Source organism: Urocampus carinirostris, chromosome 11 (assembly GCF_059441175.1).
Source record: "Urocampus carinirostris isolate Australia breed hairy pipefish chromosome 11, RoL_Ucar_1.0, whole genome shotgun sequence".
NCBI lineage: Eukaryota > Metazoa > Chordata > Actinopteri > Syngnathiformes > Syngnathidae > Urocampus > Urocampus carinirostris.
This window is the reverse complement of record NC_142359.1, coordinates 33,192,931-33,216,691: the sequence shown is the minus strand read 5'-3', so window position 1 is coordinate 33,216,691 and position 23,761 is coordinate 33,192,931. Positions and strand designations below refer to the sequence as shown.

Genomic DNA, 23,761 nt, shown 5'->3' with positions numbered 1-23,761 from the left:
AAAACCAAGACAAAATTAGGATCTTGATTTTCTTTTAAAAATATTGAGAAGGCACATTTCTAACTCTTCCACTCACATATTTACTAAAAGAAAGGTTCAATTTTAGGAAATGTTTCTACATTCTGGAGAGGATTTAGTTTAAATGGTGTTTTTTTTTAAATTAGCTTAATTTAACATCGGACAAGACATTACGAAAAGAATCTATCAATGGTGTTCACTATGCTCGCATTTATAGTTAGCCATCATGACACTAGCATTAGCTGCTTACTCATTTGGCATTAACCACTGAGGTGATGCTAGCAGCTTAAGCTAAGCTATGTTTATTTCATTTTCACCTTTTTTTCCTGGACAATAAACAAGAATGTTATATTTTACAAAATGTATCTACTTTCTGGAAAATTTTTGGTTTAACTTTAATTATTTATTTTCATCTTATTTTGATTTTTTACGACTTTATATTAGTTGAACTTTGCCGATTATTACAAATGGACAAAAATGTGAATACATACAAAAATACTATTATTACTAAACAATAATTAAAAGTACAGTATAAAATATATCCAGAATCTAAATAAAATTAAAATATTAGGAATTATAGAATAAGAAATTAGATGTTATCATACAGTATTTAAAAAACACATCATGCATTCTGTTATTTTCATTTCCTATTTATTGCTTGGCTGGTGACATTTTAATTTGTGGCCAGGAAAACAAAATAGTGACACAAAGTTGCTTGAAATATTCTTGGGTAAAAGATTCCACAACTACTTGCAAAGAATTGCCACAAAGAAACTTAACAATAGGCCCAAAGTCCAGTGCTTCTCGTTCCTTTTAATTATTGATATTCTTGAGGGTGGTGCTGGTTTACAATGTCTTAGAATACTGTATATCACATAACCGTTGGAAACACGATATATGTATACAGTTATCCCTTGCCATAACACGGTTCACCTTTCACGATATCGTTGGTTCACGGAGTTTTATTATGAATTGTGTTTCGATTTGCTAAACGCAGTAACAGTAGGTATTGGTAAAAACAAATACAGTAGACCCCCAAGATACTGAGACATGTTTATAGTGTGAAATAAGTTTTTTGGCCCCTCTTTACAGCATTTTCTCCACAATACTACATAAAAAAACTACATATTCTGCATGCGTATGACAAGTTAGGTCTCCAAGATGCCGGTCTGCTATTGGGCGACGGCATATAAAATGCCCGTCTGCTGATCGCTTATGTCACAGCATCATGATAATGCCAATATGCTTTTAGATGAACTACCTCCCACAATGCCTTTTTTGTCATTCGTCTGTGCTCTGGAAGGACTCAGAGAGTTGGCAATACAATGCTGTATTGTTTGTACTGTATTTATTCGCTATGGGTTCTAGGGCTTGCAGTGATGCTAAAGGGAGAAGTTAAAACATGATAACCATGGGAACAAGGCTTACCATTATCAAAAAGACACTTGAATTGCTACCTTTGAAGATCGGGACTATTACTAAAAATAAGGAGGTGATTAAAGCTAGTTATTCTTCTCAGGGCATGACCACCCTGACAAGTGAAAGTTTTAAAATCAATTCCAACTTTAATCCGCGGTCTCCTTCCCACGTACCTCCCGCTTCACTGTACCAAATCACGTACACCAAATGTGATTAAAATGTTAGTTTTACGTTTCCCTGTGTATTCCTTACATTATTATTTAATCATATAAACGCATAACTTAGGTGTTTACTGAATGTATTTATACTATTTGACTATTGATATTATTTACATTAAATCAGTGGTTTTCAAATAGTGGCGCAGGCCCCCATGGGGTGGTGCGAAGCTCCGTCAAGGGGGGTGTGGGTACGTTTGACTTCAGGGAACTCTTTTAATTTTTTGATTTTTTAATTTATTTTTTATTTTCCAGAATAAGGTGCACTACACTACATTGGCACAGTGGTGTTCTCATTGGCAGAGTTTACATTTAGCTTTCACGCAGTTAATGTCGAACAAAGTATAAGCATTGAGTATGAAGTGTAGCCACGAAGTGTAGTAGACTCTCAAGTGACCCCATGAAAAATGATTTAACCCGCATGATGAGACAGGTGAAGAGAGATGGGGTAAAGAGACAAACAAAAGTCACGGAATATAAGAGGAGGAAGTTTGATAAAGCGTTTGTAGCACTTCACCTCAACCACAGAGAAAGACGAGCAAAGAGCGGTGGGCTTGCTATATTCAAATTCTTGGCAGCGGACAACATGAAGTCAAATCAATAAGCTGTCCCTAAAAGTCATTACAATCAAATCACGCTGATAAGACGCTTGAGTTTATTTTACTGGGAAATCGTGCCGAAAGATTTGGAATGCACCGAGGTGACGTGTTACCACCAATATCGAGCAGTCATTGTTTTGTTCCCACCAATATTATTTGATCAGTTAAAAAAAGATGGGGGGCGGGTACGCGAGAGGATTTCTTCTTCGGAGGGGGACATGACAGAAAATAATTGCGTTATGTCAAGCTGATTTGGAAATGACAAAGACACTTTAAATAACCCAATTGATTCCTATGAATGTGTTATTTTCTCAACACCTTATATACATCATACAAACAAAATGAGATGCCCCCCCTCGTCCATTGTGCAGTCCCACATTTAACCCCGATTTATATTCACGTCATGGAGCAACCCGAACGAACTGATGTGAAGCAGGCCGCTCGCCATCTGCCAGTTGCCGTCATGTGATCAGATCACAATAATCATCTTTTTTTATTTATTTATTATTCTGTATTTCCTGTCCACTGACCTGAGAGAAGAAGAATGAGTCAGGCAACGATAACAATGACAATGCTTGCTGAGTCAGGATGATGCTTCTTTCCATTAAAGCAGGTGTGGACAAAATATGGCCCGTGGGCAAATGGCACGGTCAGGCTTTTTTATCCGTCTCGCCAAACAAAAATGGTCAAAATATAATTCTAATATATTGTAGATAATAAAGCACTACTAATAAAAATGTTTTTTTTTTGCCAACTTTGCCGTCATTGTCCTTTTGTGTATCTCCGACAAAAATACTACAACAAAAATACTACAGAATTACGACAAAATTACCACAAAACCATCAAATTGAGTGCTTAAAAACCGGTACTTAATATATTATGTTGTTTTCTCTCTGAAAAGAAAAACAATAATATAAGAAATACTACAAAAATACTATCGGAGTAGCACCGTTATTCAAAAACACCCTTACAGTAATTTTAAAAATATTACAAAAATGCAACTCTGGATATTTTAAAATGCACATACTTCAAAAATACAACTACAATAATACTACAAAAATGCTACAGATATACTACAAAATAAAACATAATAAACCTGTAAATACTACTCTGGAATTACTACAAAAATATATCTATGGAAATACAAAAGAAAATACTAATGTGAAAATACTACAAAAACACAAATGCGGAAATACTCCAAAAATACTACTGAAGAAATACTAAAAAAATAAAGAAATGATTCAAAAATCTGACTGCAAAGATACTACAAAACGCTAAAAAACAATAAAGCTACAGTAATACTACAAAACTAAATATCACATTTAGCGCTAAAAACAGGTATTCTTTTGCTTTAATTGTCAGTGTTTCAAAACCAATTTGATGAAACGGATCTATCTAAAAACAAATGTAAAAGAGATATAAAATATAAATGCCTGCATGTGCAGTATATTTACTCATCAATGGAAATAATTGAATAGGTCTCTAGGATTGGCCCCTTGACCAAAATTTTTAACCCAATGCAGCCCCCGACTCTAAATAGTTGTCCACCCCTGCTTTAATTGGTCAGCGTGTATTATTTAGTCCCTACAAGTTAAATCCGGGGTCTCAAACTCAATCACTTGGGGGCCACAAGAGTTAGAATCAGGGTGAGGTTTGATCGAATCTAATTTTCTACAAAAAATGTTCAAATTAAAACATTCCACTGTTTTCATAAAGCTTCTAAACAAATTGTTAGACTAAACAAGATACCAATTAATTCACAGAAAATAAGCAGTGCAATAAAGGGACAGTGTTGATTATTTCACAGCTAAATTTTGCCATATTGTGGTACTAATTCGCTTATATTTCTGCTTCTTTTTGGAGGGGGGATGGGTCATAAAATACTGATAGTCACTGAAGTGAGTCATATTGTGTAATTTATGGGTCAGTTCTTTGGAGGGCAAAATTGTACAGCTGTGGCCAAACAGCAGAAAAGCAATAGAGTCATCGCATCACACCAAAGATTAGTTGTCTAATCATATTGCGAAGATTTAGACCTGAATCAAAACGAACACTAACTTATTTATAAGATTCATTACAGGTTTGGGTCGGGTTGTTTTAAGTGGATTACTTTCAATTAATTTTGGATTACTCCAATACCAAATATGCTAATAAAAGACAAAAGAAACTAAATATGAATACAATTATGACTCACAACACGTGGTAAGCTTTCTCTCCTGGCTTTGATCTGTTTGATCTCTGTCAAAACTAACATAAAATGCGACAGAAACTAAATAAAAATAAATCCAAACAGCTTGCCAACATCATTTTTGCCGTTCCATGTATTACGTTACTCCCCAAGCCTGCACAAAATTTTGTAATTTTATTCATATTTAGTTTATTTTGTCTTTTATTAGCATATTTGGTATTGGAGTAATCCAAAAGTAATTGAAAGTAATCCAGTTAAAGTAACCCTACCCAACCCTGTTCATTTAAGTAAAATGTGTCATTTTAACATTGGATGTTTTTGGAATTTATACAGACCTAACAGGGTTGTTACAAAGCAATACAAATAAAGGTTTCATTTTATTTGCTTTTTTGTCGTGAATTATTTAAACTTTGGTCATCTAGCCGCATGACTGCCTCGCTTCTGTGAATAAAGCTTGGTGTGAAAACGTTACGCGTTTGGGTCTACCGTTTGTTCGGGTTCTGACAGCAGCACTCAAGTTGATACTGCTACCACATACAGATACCATTAGTATATAACATTCATGTTACTTTGTGTAGTATTTTCTTTTTAGAGGTAAATTAAAAAAACAAATGACTTGAGACTCATTAGGACAATAATGTATAACTTCTTCTTACCAGTCAACATCTATTTTATATAGGAGCATATCTATTTGACATTATGCTTTATTTTAATTTCTTTACTTAGTATTTATTTACTAATTTTTTCATTTTAACCTTGGTGTTTTGTTTGTACTTCTTTAACTTGTGCATGTCGAAGTGTCCTTGGGTAAGACACTGAACCCCTAATACCCCCAATAAGCACCTTACATGGCTGCACGGCCGCTATTGGGAAATGTGAAGCATACTGTAAAGCGCTTTGGAAAGTCTTGACTTGAAAAGCCCTATATAAATGCAGATCATTTCATTTCATTTCATTTCATTGTCTTTTATTTAGGCTGGTTTTGACCAATGTTACTTTTTATTATTTTCTGGGATAATAGCCAATAATTTAAAAAATAATTTCTGAGCTTATATTTGATATAGACTATTTGAATACAATATTTTGAATCCCAAAAATATGTATACAAAATAAAAGTTAAATAAAAATTAAAATATAAAATATGAAAACATACTGTAACCATGAATTTAATCAAATGTGTATAAATATATATATATATTGTCACTGCTGATATATCTTCATTACCTGTATTTTTTAATTTTCAATGATTGCTATTTTTTATTGTATATAGTCCATCCATTATTTTTAGAATAGCAGCAACAATCTAAAACATACATTGAATAAGATATCAAATGTATTTATAATGTTGCACCATTTAAAAAAACGAATATTATATATACCAGAGCCATGTCCCCCTAGTGGGAGGTGGCTAGAGTCTTTTTCTGACTCTTTCTGGGAAATCGATACTCAGGAGGGGATACCCAGCCCCCTCGCCCAACCCAGCTAATGTGTTGGGAGTCATTAGGTGACCAAACCCCCCAATTCCAACCCCTAATGCCGAGCGCCAAGCAGGGATGCAATGAGTACCAATGTTGTAAGTCTTAGGTATGACCCGGCCGAGGCTTGAACCAGCGACCTCCCAGTCTCAGGGCGGGCGCCCTACCCCAAGGCCACCGAATACTGTATTTAAATCTTAATGTCCATTTCCCTGCCCCAAAATAGGTGTTTTTTGGGTGGTTGGAATTTGTTTCACATTAGGGAGCCTAATCTGTGTTGTTACTGCAGATCCTTGATGTCACCACCAAATGTTGTTATTCAGTGCACCCTCTCTTCATCCTTCCTTTTCCTCATCGAGCGATCGAAACACACCTGCTGGCACTCATCTTATACAGTGGCTTGAAAAACTATTTGGCCCCCTTGAACTTTGTGATCTTTTGCCACATTTCAGACTCCAATAATAATAATAATAATAATTTCCTTGTATTGTCATTCTGTGTAACAATGTACACAGAACGAAATGTCGATTGCATCTGACCCGATGCAGCCGCAGCCAAGAGAGGGCGCCGCCGACCACTTTTTAAGTCTTAGGAATGACTCGGCCGGGGCGCGAACCCGAACCTCCCAGTCTCAAAGCGGGCGCCTTACCATCTAGGCTACTGAGCTGGTAAAACATCAAGATATAAAACTGTAATTTCTTGTGAAGCATCAACAATAAGTGGACACAATCATGAAGTGGAACACACTTTATTGTATTTTTTTAAGCTTTTTTAAAAAATAAAAACCAAAAAGTGGGTGCGCAAAATTATTCAGCCCCATTGAGTTAATACTTTGTAGCACCACTTTTTGTGCGATTACAGCTGAAAGTCACTTGGGGTATGTCGCTATCAGTTTTGCAGCGGAAAGCAGTTAGCCCCACAATGCTAACAGCGTCATTCGGGATAGATGAGTTTAGCCATGTCTCCGACATATTTTTGCCCATTCCTCCTTGCAAAACAGCTCGAGCTCAGTAAGGTTGGATGAAAAGCGTTCGTGAACAGCAGTTTTCAATTATTTCCACAGATTCTCAATTGGATTGAGGTCTGGACTTTGACTTGGCCATTCTATCACCTTGATATGTTTTTGGTGAACCATTCCATTGTAGCTTTTGCTTTATGTTTTGGATCATTGTCTTGTCGGAAGACAAATCTCCGTCCCAGTCTCAGGTCTTTTGCAAACTCCATCAAGTTTTCTTCCAGAATGGTCCTGTATTCTGCTCCATCCATCTTCCCATCAATTTTAACCATCTTCCCTGTCCCTGCTGAAGAAAAGCATGATACTGCCACCTCGATGTTTGACTGTGGGGATGGTGTGTTGAACGTGATGAGCTGTGCTGCTTTTACGCCAAACATAACGTTTTGCATTCTTGCCCAAAAGTTCGATTTTGGTCTCATCTGACTAGAGCACCTTCTTCTACATGTTTGGTGTGTCTCCCAGGTGGCTTGTAGCAAACTTTAAATGACACTTTTTATGGATATCTTTAAGAAATTGCTTCCTTCTTGTCACTCTCCCGTAAAGGCCAGATTTTTGCAAGTCAAGTCAAGTCAAGTCATTTTTATTTGTATAGCCCTAAATCACGAAGAGTGTCAAAGGGCTTCACAGATTATTACACTAAATTACACAGACTATTTTTCAGCCGACGAGAAGAGTAGGTTATTCATATGCTATGGAGTAGAAGTGAGTTTTAAGCTTAGATTTAAACATTTCCACTGAGGTTGCAGATCGGATCTCAGGGGGAAGAGCATTCCACAGCACCGGTGCCCGGATGGAGAACACTCTCGAACCAGCAGAACACTTCTTTGCTCTTGGGATCACCAGAAGACCGGCACTCTCAGATCGTAGGCTTCGGACCGGGACATAGGGGCAAATCAGATCTGAAAGATAAGAGGGAGCAAGTTCATGTATGATTTTGTATAATACTAAGAGAACCTTGAAATCACATCTAAGGCTAACTGGGAGCCAATGCAGGTTAGCCAAAATCGGTGTTATGTGGTCGTACTTTTTTGTCCTAGTTAAAAGCCTCGCTGCAGCATTTTGTGCCAGCTGAAGAGACTTGATTATAGACTTCGGGAGACCAGAGAGTAGTGCCTTACAGTAATCGAGACGGGAGGTTAACTCTGAAAAGACCGAAATGTTAGTCATTGGTCCATCTAAATGCCGTGACTTATTCTCAAAAACTGCTGTGAACATTGACAAATGTCACATCACACAGAGTGACTCAGTTAAAAATTTAGGTGTCATATTTGACCCTGATCTATCCTTTGAAACGCATGTAAAGAAAATTACTAGAACCGCTTTCTTCCATCTTCGTAACATTGCTAAAATCCGTTCAATACTGTCTAAGTCGGATGCGGAAATTATAATTCATGCGTTGTTACCTCGCGTCTCGATTACTGTAATGCACTACTCTCTGGTCTCCCGAAGTCTAGAATCAAGTCTCTTCAGCTGGTACAAAATGAGTATACGACTGATTGTTGTCCTATGGACAGATTCTCCCACCTCAGCTGTAGACACCTGCAGAGTGATCATAAGCCTCTTAGATGCATCTCTGATCAGTTTTCCTCTTGTATGAGCTGAAAATTTAGGGGGACGGCCCGATCTTGGTAGATTTGCAGTTGTCTGATACTCCTTCCATTTCAATATTATTGCTAGCACAGTGCTCCTTTGGGTGTTTAAAGCTTGGGAAATCTTTTTGTAACAAAATCCAGCTTTAAACTTCTCTACAACAGTATCTCAGACCTGCCTTGTGTGTTCCTCATTCTTCATGATGCTCTCTGCGCTTTAAACAGCCCTCTGAGACTATCACAGTGCAGGTGCATTTACACAGACTTGATTAGACACAGGTGGATTCCATTTATCATCGTTAGTCATTTAGATCAACATTGAATCATTCAGAGATCCTCACTGAGTTTCTGAGTTTGCTGCACTGAAAGTAAAGGAGCTGAATAATTTTGTACACCCACTTTTTTCTTTTTTATCTGTTAAAAATAGTTTGAAATATCCAATAAAGTGTGTTCCACCTCATGATTGTGTCCCACTTATTGTTGATGCTTCTCAAGAAATTACAGTTTTATATCTTTATGTTTGAAGTCTGAAATGTGGCAATAGGTTACAAAGTTCAAAGGGGCCAAACAGTTTCGCAAGCCACTGTAAAAGAGACCTTCTATTTTCATGTTGTTATATAAGATGGAACACTCTGATGGTTCTGAAGGCGTTTTGCATGCACCGGTGTCTCTTTATGTACAAAAGTGGGTTAAACCCTGCGGACAGTGCTTAAAAATAGCGCAGTATACTCTGGTTTGGGTTCCCGAGTCGCTTAGTTCTTAATGTCCTGCTTGGTGATCAGAGTGAGACTTCACCATTGCAGGAAATTTAATTGATTAGCTCTCATTTCCAAAAGATGATGTCTTCACTGCTGACCTCATAAAGAACTCGGCTTCTTTTTCCTTTTTTTTCCCAGGCATTCATCTCACATTTGTGCATAGCGTGAGAAAGGAGTGTCCTGTTTCTCAGGCCGTCACTGTAATGGCAATAATGAGCCTGAGGATTGTTGTAGGGAGTGCTGGACAAAGCCGGTGTGTGTGTTTGTGGGCCCAGACTTCTCACTTTTGTGCTCAAGGACCACATTTGAATTTCAAATCTGATTTAAGAATGACTTTTGTGGACACCACACAAAATTGTCCATCAAAAATGGCCCAAACTGGGCCAAAAATTGATCAATAAATCCATTCAATCTGACTTCCTAGATTGTTTTGAATCAAATGACGCAATATCTGATATATTTCACAATTTGGAATATTTTGAGAAACAAAACTACCCAATGTTTGCTGTGGGCGTTTTCGACTGAACAGAACTACTTAATGTTTGGCTTTCCTTTTTTTAATTACTCTAATCCAGGGGTCTCAAACTTAATTTACTTGGGGTTGCTGGAGCCAGGGTCTAGCTGAGATGGGGCCACATGGGGTTTTCCTCAACAAAAGCTCTGATAAAAACATTCCACACTTCTAAAATTTAATTCTAAACTTTTTTACAATTAAAAAAACATTAGGGATTAATAGAAAATTGAATCAATCAATAATCAAAGAATCAATAATTCAAGTGGACTGCACTTACGTTAAACTTCCAAAATTAGTTCAGGGTCATCAACTGGCCAGTTTATCATAGTTATTGAGGTCAAAAACCCCCTTGATATGCAAAAATTTGCAAAGTAGCTGGTCTCCATTTTTAACATGCGCTCTCTGCCAGCCCCAGCTAGCAGCAATAGTCAACCATGGATACTGGATCGAGGCCGCACAGGTGCTGTTCATTTTAGGCAGAAAACAACAGGAAAAAAGCCGCCAGGTGTGACACAAATTTGCTATTTCCACCTGTGCTCTCAGTAACTGAGAAATAATGACTGGGGATAATAGATCACGTCCAAAACAATGCGGTTTATTTTGGGCGTGGCACAGTGACAAGCTTCAGTGGCCGGAAACCACAAAAAAAGCTCCCCCTTGCCCCTCGCTCTCAGCAATAGTTGACCGGGACTAATGGCTCGCAGCTGCACAAAAGCAATTCATTATGGGTGGAAAAAACATCAAAAAAGGAGTTGCCAGGCCCCACAAAAATTCCTTCTCCCGGTCCATTTCCTTGAATTTCAGGTTCCACATAGTTAGATTGCAAATGCCAATTGCTTAAAATCGGCTAGTTTTGGTACCAAGAGCTGGTATTGATACTCATCCTCACGATTTGGAGTTTGCCCAAAAATAAATACAGTATTGATATTTGTTTCTTCTTTTAAGCAATATATATGTTTTGTAAAAAATTTTGCTCTTTCATCTTTAATCAGGACGTTTTTTGGTGCTGAAAATTAAGCTCTAGTTTGAAGTTTTAAAAACTAAACCTGGCAGTTTCTCATTAGGTGACCCGAACAGCAGGAAATTATGTCATAACAGACAGGCCATTTATTAAAAAGGACCTAGCAGAGAATTTTTTCCTGAAAGCCAGGGCGGGTTCTGTTTACTCTTGAGAACAGCGAGCGTACTGTGAGCTGTGCGCTGACTGCAATGTTCAAGTGGAGAACTGTATTCTTGTTTTTGATGACTGTATTTTCCAGTTCATAAGGCACACCTAAAAACCCCAAGTTGACCAGAAATTGAAAAGTGCAACTTATAACCTGATAAGCCTTATATACCGCTAAATACGGTGAGTAAGATCAGAAATGTATTTTGTATTATATTTGTGCGTTACTACATGAGCTTTTACGGTACACTATTGTATTAGTGCAATGATAAATCAATCGAAAAATATCGCTGAGGCAGTAAAACATTGTATGCAACAGGAGTCGTGCCAGTGAGAGTGCCGAACTTAAAGGGACAGTGTGTATAATGAAGTGCTGCTTAGTGATGCAAAACAAAAAAAATCATCCAGGAAAAAAACTTGAATTTGAATGCTAGGCAAAAATCCATGGACCATCATACCAATGTTATTTTTGAGAAAATGATAGATCAAGAAATTCGCATTTCTTTTACACCGTGGAACCCTCTCTTAAAGGGATACCCAAACATGCAAAATGTGCAAAAATGGTACATGCTTTTTTGCATAATATCCATATATACATATATGTCCGGCAGCACGGGGGCGCAGTGGTTAGCGCGTGTGCGGCACAGTCGTGAGGTCATGAGATCGAACCTTCTGTGTGGAGTTTGCATGTTCTCCCCGTGCTTGTGTGGGTTTCCTCTGCGCACTCCGGTTTCCTCCCACATTCCAAAAACATGCATTTCAGGTTAATTGGCCGATCCAAATTGTCCCTAGGTGTGAATGAGCGAGTGAATTGTTTGTCCCTGTGTGCCCTGCGACTGGCTGGCAACCAGATCAGGGTGTCCCCTGCCCACTGCCTGACGATAGCTGGGATGGGCTCCAGCACCCCCGCAACCCTACTGAGGATAAGTGGTGCAGATAATGGATAGATGGATGGACATATATGTCCTTGATATCTTCCAATTATTTTCCAAAATAAAGCATTTTGAAGTCTGTCTCGTCTTTGATTTTCTGATCTCTGACGTCATGTGAAGAACACCAGCACCCTAGCACCCTAGTTTACGGGGGCTGAACCAGTCAAGACACAGCAGGCTGGCCGGCTGCGAAAAATGGCTTACCGGGTCCGATCGGCAGAAAAACAGGGGGCTGAACGACCAAAAACATGCAGTGAGCAGTCAGGATTAACCGGAAGCCAACAACAAAAAAAAAACAATTACGTTCACAAACACAAACTCAGCCAAAAATATAGCAAATGATCCATGCAGGCTAGCTGGATACAATTAAAGGCGAATCAGGACCGATCGGCGGAGAAAGCAGAAGGCTGGTTGACCAAAAACATGCAGTAAGCAGCTAGGATAACTAGGAGCCAACAACAAAAAATGGCAAAAAACACGAACCCAGACGGGGAAAAAAATCAATTATATGGCAGGCTGACCAGCTAGCCGACTGCTAACTGGGCTAACCTGGAAACCTTTCGGAGCCTACACGCTAACGGGGGAGGTATCTGGACAATAATATATTAATTGCAAAACATGTGGTGAAAAAAAATAGGTCACAATCACATACCTAAAAGGAGGCAAAAGCAAAAGGAGCGCACGCTGTACCCAAACGCAGGTAAACTTACTGAATGCAGCTTTTGATGATCAAAGAACACGGCTCAGACAAAACAGAAGTACCCCAGCTACATGGTAAGCAAAGTTTCAATTACACCAAGCAGGAGTGAGCGCAATGTATTCGCTAATTACTACAATCACCGTCTGATTCATCATCTGATACACCAAAGAGTTGTGTGCCTGGTTCTTTATTTATGTCAGAACCTGAACGCGTAACGTTTTCACACCAAGCTTTGTTTACGGAAGCGGAGCAATCATGTGCGGAACACAAACGCCAGCGATTCGGCGATTACTGGGCAGGAGAAGCGGGGCAGAGAAGTCAGGCGCTGTAAAACAGAAAGCCAGGGGCAGACAAGCAGGGAACCGGACAAAACGGGACAGACGGGATCGATACCGGATACAGGTTAACGGGGCTTGAATCAGGGATCGATTCAGGATATGGGACAGACGGGATCGATAACGAGCAGGATACCGGACAGACGGGATCAATACCGGACAACAGGGCTTGGATCAGGGATCGATGCAGGATAAAGAATACGGGAGAGACGGGATCGATACCGGATACAGGTTAACGGGGCTTGGATCAGGGATCAATACAGGATACAGGACAGACAGGTTCGATACCGGATACGGGATACAGGATAACGGGGCTTGGATCAGGAATCGATACAGGATACAGGACAGACAGGATTGATACAGTACTGTATACAGAATAACGGGGCTGGGATTAGGGATCAATACAGGATGCAGGGTGCGGGACAGACGAGATTGATACAGGATACAGGACAGGTCGGGAACAGAACTAAAGCCAGAGTCAAAATGCTTGCCTTGCAAGTCCAGAGGTTCGTTGACTGATCGACAAGGAGTGACTGGAAGTTTAAAAGGGAGGGCAACTGATCAGGGAAGGAGCAGCAGCTGGAGCCAAACGAGCGGGCCCAGGATTTTTCAGGTTTTTATTGTTTTTTAAATTCGCTAAAACATTCATTTCAGGCACTAAGTAAAAACTGTGATAATTACATCAAAAAGCACCTTTTTGTCAGTCATCTGTGCCACTATTTTCGTAGTGGTTATATTTAGTGGCTAGGAGGCACTAAATTATACAAACTGTCCCTTTAAGTGCGGCACTGCCACGACTCGGGTTCGATTCCCTTTGCATACAATGTTTTGTGATTTTGGTCAGGGTCATTATTCGACCAATCAATCATTCTACTAATACATACTGTAAGTGTCTTAAATGTGCAATAGTTACACACACACTCAGTAGCTCAGCTCTTACTGTAGTTTTAATTCCAAATATATTTTAAATACATGAAAAAGGACAATTTTTGTTAGGGGTGCGCCTTACAATCAGGTGCACCAGATGTTTTGGAAAATACAGTAAAATCCAATATTTCCCCTTGTCCTTTTTTTCTGAAAAAAATGATTGATGTAATGATAAATTCAGGTCACAATCTTGAGGAATTGCCTTTTTCCATGCAGGATTCGTCCTCAGTTGGCCAAAGAAAAGATCGAGGGATGTCACATTTGTACGTACGTGATGCCTGGAGAGCCGCAGGTTGTCCTGGGCAATGACAAGGCCTTCACGTACGACTTTGTCTTGGACATGGATGCCCAGCAAGAGGCCGTCTATCGCCACTGCACCGAGAGTCTCATCGAGGGCTGCTTCGAGGGCTACAATGCTACCATATTCGCGTATGGACAGGTGGGGCTCATATCGATGACTTGACCTATTTTGTTCTCTAGTGGCGGCGTTAGCTCAGGAGGTAGAGCGCTCGTCTTGGGATCAAGAGAACGCAGGTTCGAATCCCAGCTCTTCCGTGTTACATGTCGAAGTGTCCTTGGGTAAGACACTGAACCGCTAATGCCCCCAATAAGCCTTGCATGACTGCACAGCCGCGATTTGGGGTGTGAGTATGTGTGAATGGGTAAATGTGAAGCACATTGTAAAGCGCTTTGGGAAGTCTTCATTGACTTGAAAAGCGTTATATAAATGCAGATCATTTCATTTCATTTCATAGTCTGGATTTATATTTGTGACTGGAAAGTACAGAAGACCCCCAGAATACGACATTATTCTGAGGTGGGATCTCAAAGTGAAAATGTTGATAGGTGGGAGGATCAATACAAACAAAGATAATATTGATTGATTCGGTCTTCCAATTTCACTATCACTATAATAATTTTCTGAAACGCCTGGTAAGATTTTTCATTTATTATAACTTTCAAATTTGATCCAATTGTGATCATATTGTATTTGGTAATCTGACTTTATTTTTATGCAACTGAAGGTATTTTAGTTGGCACGTTAACTTTACTATATTTGTCTTTTTGTGACATTGCTGCTTTTCTGTTTCGACTTGCTTGACCTTTCTTTTGAAACAGTTGTAATACATCATTTTATACTGTTAAAGTTTGCATTGTAGTTATTTATTACAAAATAGAACATGTTTAGTCCCTAAAATCTGTGCTGTGTTTATCGTAAATATAAACTAACTTAATTCAGGATCTATCAAATCAGTATAGTTCGATACACATCTGTATTTAACTGGATCATATTGATACCAGAATTCCCAGTATCACCCAACCCTAATATTGGGGGATTGAAAGCTATGGTAATGTGTAGCTAATGAGTTCCAAGCCCCTGGTACTCCAGATAAAAACATTAAAACCACACAATAGCATATAGGAACTTCTACTTGTATTTAATAAACTTGCACATGAGTAAATAACATTATTAATAAATACACATATAAAGGAAATGTATCTATCTTTGGTGTGACGTGACTTGACTGCTGGTCAGGTGGAGTAGTAGGTGGGTACATGGGGGGGTTTGTAGACAACTGATTTTAAAAACTTCCTGCTGTGTTGTAGAAGATTTCCTTGCGTCAATTGCCATCTTGTTTTTAGTAATAATCATTTGTTGATTGGTTATGCCCACAATTCGTGTGTTTTTCACATTTCTTCATAATTGCTAGCTCAGTTTCTATTGTTATCAATCAAGATAATGTTTCATTTTTAACTACACTAAAATCTTATTTTAAACATTGTCACTTTTTTGCAAGTTCTGCAGCTCTTTGTAGTTTTCCTGCTACAATCAATACTTTTCATTCTAGTCCTAGCATGATCGTTTATTCTTTTTTTATATTGGACATTCTGCAAGGAGATTGTATATTTTGATTCTTATACCTTACTGTTATTTGTTATTTAGACTATTTAGACTTATTTAGACTTACTGTTATTTAACCAATTATATCAGTTGTTCAATAAAACGTTTCCATTAAAAATAATAAATAATTCAATAGACTGGTTTCCTATTTGTATACAGCACAATATTCCTACTTGCGCAAATTCACTTAATTTGGGTGGTTACGGGACGGTTTTAGTTAAATCAAGGGAATAATTTAGTCCAGAATTTGGGAATCTTTGTAGACTAGTTATTTAGACTCTCTAATGGACATTAATGTTGCTGTTCTTTGACTTCCACATGCCTTAAAGTGGATCTGCTTTTGGTAAACTAGGAGATTTTAATGAAAATAAAGGGCTTAGAGGACGGCTTTTAGAACATATTTTTAATTTGGTATTGAGAGTTTTTTTTGTACAGTCCTTTTCTGTTCTCCTTCCAAGTGCAATATTAATTGATCCATTTTTTAAAAGATAGTAAACATGTTAGTATTTTGAGCAAGGTCTTAAGGATGTCTTTGTGAACAGGAGACATTCTTTAGTCAAAAGAAAATTCCACAGTTGTTCTTTTTTCTTTCCCAACACTGCCCGTCTGCTTTCCTTTCAAAGTTCCCGTCTAATAGTCTTTCAGCTGCAAGACAAATGATCCGTTCACACAGGTGCGGTCCTAACAATGACACACACATGGTTTCAGAGTTTCTTTTAAGGAATCCAGCAGTGAGTAACCCCCTTGTTGCATTCCTTTGAAATCACCATGATGATGACAACTGGTCCCCTCTGTACTGTACTTGTTTTATTTATTTAAGAGAGACATATCAGTTTATTTTCTATTCACTAAGATATTTGACATCTGTAGCCCTCTTGAGAAGTCTAGCTAAAATTGATCTTTGATGTCTGTGGCCGCCTATGGCAGCTAATAAGTTAATGTGCAGTATTTACTTGCCTGTAATAACATTAAAAACAACTTTGTCCATTCCAAAGACCGGTTCAGGGAAGACGTACACCATGGGAACCGGCTTCGACGTCAACATCAATGAGGACGAACTGGGAATTATTCCCAGGGCCGTCAATCACCTGTTCCGTGGCATCGAGGAACGTCGACAGGCTGCTACCGAACATGGAAAGCCCGTCCCAGAGTTTAAGATCAATGCTCAGTTTCTTGAGGTACGAGAACACAGAAAAAGTACCATTTTGAGTGTTTTTCCTTAACCACTAGAATGCCTCATAGTTCAGGCCTTCATATAAATACTGTAATCCATTATTTATTGTGGTTAATGGTGAACAGACCCCCCTGTGATATGCTAAAATGTCCTAAGCGGCTCCCGCGCACCCATTTTTAGAATAGAATAGAATAGAATAGAATATACCTTTATTGTCATTGCTACAAATGGGCTAACATATTGTGACAACGAAATTGGGCATGACACTCCAGTTTTACACATTCATAGTGAGGTATGAGCAAGAAGATAAAGGAACAGAGAAGATAATGTTATAAGACAAGGGGGATAAGGCTATAGATATAATTTACATGGTATTTACACAAGAAATGTCGGCATGTGGGATGTTACATACAGGGTTGTCGTGATAACGTTGGTATCGTAACGGTTGTGCAATATTGCATTTGGTGCAAAGTCATCATAGTGCAAAAATAGTCAGCATATGCATTGGTGCAAACATAGACATCATAGTGCAGAAACAGGAAATGGTCAGACATTGTGCAATTTGAGCATTAAACGTAGTGCAGTCGGCATGTGCAAGAACAAGACATGAGTAACATTATATTCGTATGAGGTAGTGTTGGCACGAGTTTTCAGTTTTTTTTGTGCGGTGTCTGTTTGAGCAGTGAACAAGCATAGTGCAGACAGCATGTACGTGAGTACCATTTACATACGTGTGAGGTAGTTTTTTGCAACAGTTTTCAGTTTTTTGTGCAGTGTCTGTTTAGGGTGGTAATGGCTGTGGGGAAGAAACTGTCTCTGAGTCTGTTCGTTTTTGCTTTGTGTGACCTGTAGCGCTTGCCGGAAGGCAGCAGGTCGAAGAGATGGTGGCCGGGGTGAGAAAAGTCCTTGATGATGTTTTCTGCTCTGCTAAGGTAGCGAGAGCAGGCAATGTCCTCCAGACTGGGCAGAGAGCAGCCGACGATTCTCTGGGCTGTTTTGATGATCCTCTGGAGCTTTTTCCTGTCTGCTGCTGTGCACCCAGCATACCACACCGTGATGCAGTATGTTAGGATGCTCTCCACTGTGGCTTTGTAGAAGGACACCTGCAGCTGCTGTTTTAGGTTATTTTTCCTGAGCAATCTCAGGAAGTGCAGTCGCTGCTGGGCCTTCCCTACCACCGCTCTGGTGTTTGCAGACCAGGAGAGGTCGTCGGAGATGTGCACGCCCAGGAATTTGAACGAGTGGACTCTCTCTACACAGTCTCCCTTTATGATGAGTGGTGCTGGATTCCTGCCATTCCTTCTGAAATCCAGAATCAGTTCTTTTGTTTTTGTGGTGTTCAATATGAGGTGGTTTTCCGAACACCACGTTGAAAGTGACTCAACCTCATCCCTGTATGCCGCCTCGTCCCCTTCAGAGATGAGGCCGATCAAGGTGGTATCGTCAGCGAACTTAATGATAGTGTTTGTGGGGTGGGTCGGTGAGCAGTCGGAGCTGTAGAGGGTGAAAAGCAGGGGGCTCAGTGCACAACCTTGGGGGGAGCCAGTGTTCAGTGTTAGGGTGGGAGAGACGTGGGTACCGAGTTTCACCGACTGTGGGCGGTTGGAGAGGAAGTCCATTATCCAGTGGCAGATGGAGGGAGAGAGTCCTAGGTGTGCAAGTTTCTCCACCAGGATCTCCGGGATAATGGTGTTGAAGGCTGAGCTGAAGTCCAGGAAGAGCATTCTGGCGTAGCTCCCCCGGTGATCCAGGTGTTTCAGCACGGTGTGAAGTGCTGTGTTTATGGCGTCGTCAGTGGAGCGGTTTGCCCTGTAGGCAAACTGGTGGGGGTCCAGTGTGAGTGGCAGGGAGTTTTTGATGTGCCGGGACACTAACCTCTCGAAGCACTTCATGACCACAGGCGTAAGAGCTACAGGCCTGTAGTCGTTGAGGCTTTCCACTGCTGACTTTTTGGGGATGGGAATGATGGTGGAGGTTTTGAGGCAAGGTGGGACGGTCGCCTGTGACAGGGACCGGTTGAAGATGGTGGTGAAGACCCCAGCCAGCGGATTGGAACAGTCCCTGAGTACCCTCCCTGGTATTCCATCCGGGCCAGTTGCCTTCCTGGGGTTTATGGTATTCAGCGCACGCCTAACTTCGTGCTCCTGAAATGTGAGGGAGTTGCTGCTGGTTGTTGGTGGGTGTGATGTGGCTGTTTGTGGCCTACCAGCTTCAAAGCGAGCGAAGAACTGATTAAGGTCCTCAGCTAGTGAAGCCTCAGCCTCAACAGTTGCCAGGTTGTGGCCTCTGAAGTTGGTGATGTGTTGGAGGCCCTGCCACATCCTCCTCGGGTCATTTCCAGCGAAGAGGTGCTCGATCCTAGCGAAGAGGTGCTCGATCCTAACATGTTCTCTGCCGGGCCCGCTCACAGCAATATTCGACCAGGGATAATGGGTTGTGACCAGTCAGGTACGGTTCACCGTAGGTGCAAGGAACAAAAAAAAGCCCTAAATTTGCTCACTCTAACCCTATCCCAGTGATAGTCAACTTTAGAGAATAGATTGCAGTTTGATCTCATGACCTCACGACTGTGCCGCACACGCGCTAACCACTGCGCCCCCGTGCTGCCGGACATATATGTATATATGGATATTATGCAAAAAAGCATGTACCATTTTTTCACATTTTGCATGTTTGGGTATCCCTTTAAGAGAGGGTTCCACTGCAGTTAATTTTAGGTGGGCCACAATGGCACACTTCAGTGGCCCTAGCCTAAAAAGAAATGTTCTCTGCTGGCTCCTGCTCTTAGAAGTAGTTGATGAATAGTATGAATAGTACTGCTTAAAAATTGTTTGTTTGGTGCAACTCTTTCCGTACTCAAAATAAAGAGTGCTTCAAAATACATTTGATGAAATGTAGAAGAGGACTGTACAAAAACACAAAATATTATATGTACATGTCCACATGTTTATTTATTCATAAATGCATATCATTGAAAAAAGATATGTCTTTTTGAGATGCAGGTGATGATATGATAAACTGGATAGGCTTACCAGGCAAGGCCTGCGTTTCATAACTCGGGGTACAATAATGTGACAGAATAAAACCACTAAAACGAGTTCAAAATAGTGAAACCGCTCACATTTTGTGATATTTGACCGAATAAAAGGCATTTTTAATGAGGCCACTTCCCTTTGTCATTACTTCATTAAACATACAGTATACTCTTACCTGTCGAATCAACTTGTCAAATAAATGCTGGTTTGATAAACAAACACAATCAACATGGAGTTTTTTTGGTCTGGCCCGCAACAATATTTTCTGTTTCATGTAGTCCCCTAGAAAAAATAATACCCCACCCCTGTTCGATTAGGCTTGCTTATGGGCCAACGTTTGAATTCCCGTTGCAGTTATACAACGAGGAGGTGGTAGATCTTTTTGACGTCACGAGGGATGCGGAGGCCAGGAGGCAAAAATCCAACATCCGCATCCACGAGGACGCCAGCGGGGGTATCTACACGGTCGGCGTGACCACACGCAGCATCAATTCTGCGGCTGAGGTAAGCAAGTCAATAAAATCCTATAAATATGATATTACATTTTCATCAAAATGAAGAATCTATATATTTTGTGTTTTCAAATAGAGTATTGGTTCCTTATGTATTCTAAATTCTTTAATGTGGTCGCAAAATTTCACATTTCAAATACTTTTCATTTATTTTGAATGTATCTGTAATTATTTCTTGAACCTAGATTTTTCAAATGTACTTTTTCATGTCATTCTTAGGACTAATATTTTTTCTATTAAAATAATGTTTTCAGGATGGGTTTTTACATTGCTTTATTTTGATAACTTAATTGAATTAACAAATTAATTTGAATGAACTAGTTGTCAAACAACAATAGTATACATATATGAATACAACAAAAACATATAGAAATATAACATTTTTAAATATATTTTCTAATTTATATATTTTAGGAGATCCTTGTACAATAGAGTAACAATTCTATTGAGGTCAAAGAATAAAATAGGTGATCAATAATGTAATCAAAATAAATAAGAATTCGTATGAGATCTGTAAAGTGTTTTTTTATTCAGTTTTAATTTTTAGATTGATATTTTATTAGTTAGCATAACAAATCAGGGTCATGTATTATTTTCATTTTAATTCACAAGATTTTACGTTTATGATTGTTTTCCTATGACGATTAAATTTAGGAAAATATCCCAATACAAATAAGGAAACATTAAATAGTAAACTGATTGGGTTTTTTCAAACTCTGGCCTATTCTACATAAAAATAGGAAATTATTTATTGATAAGTTTCTTTAAAAATTGGATACATTTGAAATCACCTAATTTAAGTGAAGAACATGTCGAAGTGTCCTTGGGCAAGACACTGAATCCCTAATGCCCCCAATAAGCAGGTAGGCGCCTTGCATGGCTGAATAGCCGCTATGGGTGTGTGAGTGTGTGTGTGTGTGTGAATGGGTAAGTGAAGCACATTGTAAAGCGCTTTGGGAGGTCTTCATTGACTTGAAAAGCGCTATATAAATGCAGACCATTTACCATTTAACAGAGTAACCCTTAAAGTAGTGACAAACTCATTTTCACTAAGGGCCATATGAGATGAGTGTAATAGACACCTTCAAAGGGTATGATGTAACTCATAAATGTAACAAAATATAATTAAATTGTATGTAAAACCAAAGTAATTCCTCGTTAATGGAAAATACAAAAACACATTACAGTTGCTTTGACTACACATACAGGTATAGAGTATTATACACTAAATTTAACAAAAATGCCAAATTCTTCTTGGATATTTTGGGGATATTTTTTCTATTTCACTCATTTGTATTTCTAATTAGAATGAGTAGAGTGTAATGGCGCTAACATGTCACTTTGTAGGTATTGTAGTCGAAAGGCATTGTGGGAAATGTAGTTTTTTTTGCCAAAGCCCTCTTATGGCTCATTTTTCCATTACGTTAAGAATGTTGGTATCATGTTTGACACATGGAGTATGTTTTCTTCAAATTTCTCCTTATAACCTTATACCTCTTGGTAAAACATAATTTATGTCACATTTTTACCTTTATTTTAGATGATCCAGTGTCTGAAGCTGGGCGCTTTATCCAGGACCACGGCCAGCACTCAGATGAACGTACAAAGTTCTCGCTCGCATGCCATCTTCACCATCCACATTTGCCAGGTTCGAATGTGCTCGCCAGATAATGTGAGAGCGACCGACAACCGTCTGGAGGGCAACTCTGACATCGACGAGTTTGAGACGCTGTCGGCCAAGTTCCACTTTGTGGACCTGGCTGGTTCTGAGAGGCTCAAAAGGACCGGGGCCACGGGGGACCGGGCCAAGGAGGGCATCTCCATCAATTGTGGACTGGTGAGAACAAGTCATTATCGAATCAGAATCACCTTTATGATCATTGTTTTTCTACAGCAAGATTACGGTTGCACTATATATTTTGCACTTGCAAAACATATATAAAACATATATATATATAATATATATATATATATATATATATATATATATATATATATATATATATATGTGTGTGTGTTCAGCTCTAATATAAAGTATTTACATCTGAAAATAATAACTATACTTAACTGGGATATTGCACTTAAATCTGTAACAGTCAATGTGACAACTGGGAAATCTTCTATTGCACAAGGTTATGGAAATGAAGTCGAGTGTAAATAAGTAAAGTCAATTGTAAAGAAAGAAAAAGCACATTGTAAAACCTTTAACAGTACAAATATAAATACTTTTCTGCAATTAATTATAGGGCATTGGAATTTGAATTACTGTATACATGTGTTGCTGTCAACAGATGCTAAACAAAATAAATTGAAAAATTATATATAATTTATTTGTAATCATGATTATATCCATCCATCCATCCATCCATCCATCTATTATCTGCACAGCTTATCCTCAGTAGGGTCGCGGGGGTGCTGGAGCCAATCCCAGCTATCTTTGGGCAGTGGGCAGGGGACACCTTGAACTGGTAGCCAGCCATTCGCAGGGCACACAGAGACAGACAACTCACTCGCTTATTTGCACCTAGGGACAATTTGGACCGGCCAATTATCCTGAAAGGCATGTTTTGGGAATGTGGGAGTGAACCAGAGTGCCCGGAGGAAGCGCACACAGCCACGGGGAGAACACGCAAACTCTGCACAGGAAGGCTGGTAGCTGGATTTGAAAGCATGACCTCAAAACTTCGCCACGCTAACCACTCAGATGCCATGCCGCCATAATTATATTAAGTAAATTATATTGTGATATACAGCAGACCTGGGCACTCCGGTCCTGGAGGGCCATACGTCCTGCCAGATTTTGAAGTTTGCTCTTCTTTAACTCAGGTGATACAAATTATAACTTCGTTAGCAAGCTAGCAAGTGCTCGTTAACGATACTGGTGATTGGAATCACCTGTATTGGATCAGAGAAACCTCAAAAATCATGCAGAACATACGGCCCTCCAGGACCGGAGTGCCCAGGTCTGATATACAGTGATACCTAGGTACACAACCATAACACATTGTGGATCAGTGTTTGACCACCAACATTTTTCTACATAATTGTCTGCAACCTTGCTGCCCACAAAAAAAAACCCTTGGCAAAAAATGAGAGGAAAAATAGTTTGGTTCGGTTAAGTTATTTTGAGTCTCCATAGTTTGCAATTTCCTTGTGCTTTTTAGCACTTGTTTTTTTAGTTGCACTACACAATACAGCAACATCTGTGAAAAATGTTCCAAAGAAATATAACTAATTTTAAATTATTTTTAATGCGAACACTCGTAGTTTGTTTTGTAATCGGATCCA

General features: G+C 39.3%; 1 protein-coding gene across 5 annotated transcripts in view; it reads left to right on the top strand.

The window, feature by feature from the left end:
• Positions 1 to 23,761, top strand: part of LOC148357120 (kinesin-like protein KIF21A) — a 59,340-nt gene that overhangs the window by 707 nt on the left and 34,872 nt on the right. For all 5 annotated transcript variants that reach the window (XM_088346628.1, XM_088346627.1, XM_088346626.1 and 2 more), the window contains exons 2-5: positions 14,066 to 14,288; positions 16,748 to 16,930; positions 20,316 to 20,465; positions 22,014 to 22,310. In XM_088346628.1, the coding sequence (XP_088202754.1) occupies positions 14,066 to 14,288; positions 16,748 to 16,930; positions 20,316 to 20,465; positions 22,014 to 22,310 (853 nt within the window). The remainder of the gene's footprint in view (positions 1 to 14,065; positions 14,289 to 16,747; positions 16,931 to 20,315; positions 20,466 to 22,013; positions 22,311 to 23,761) is intronic.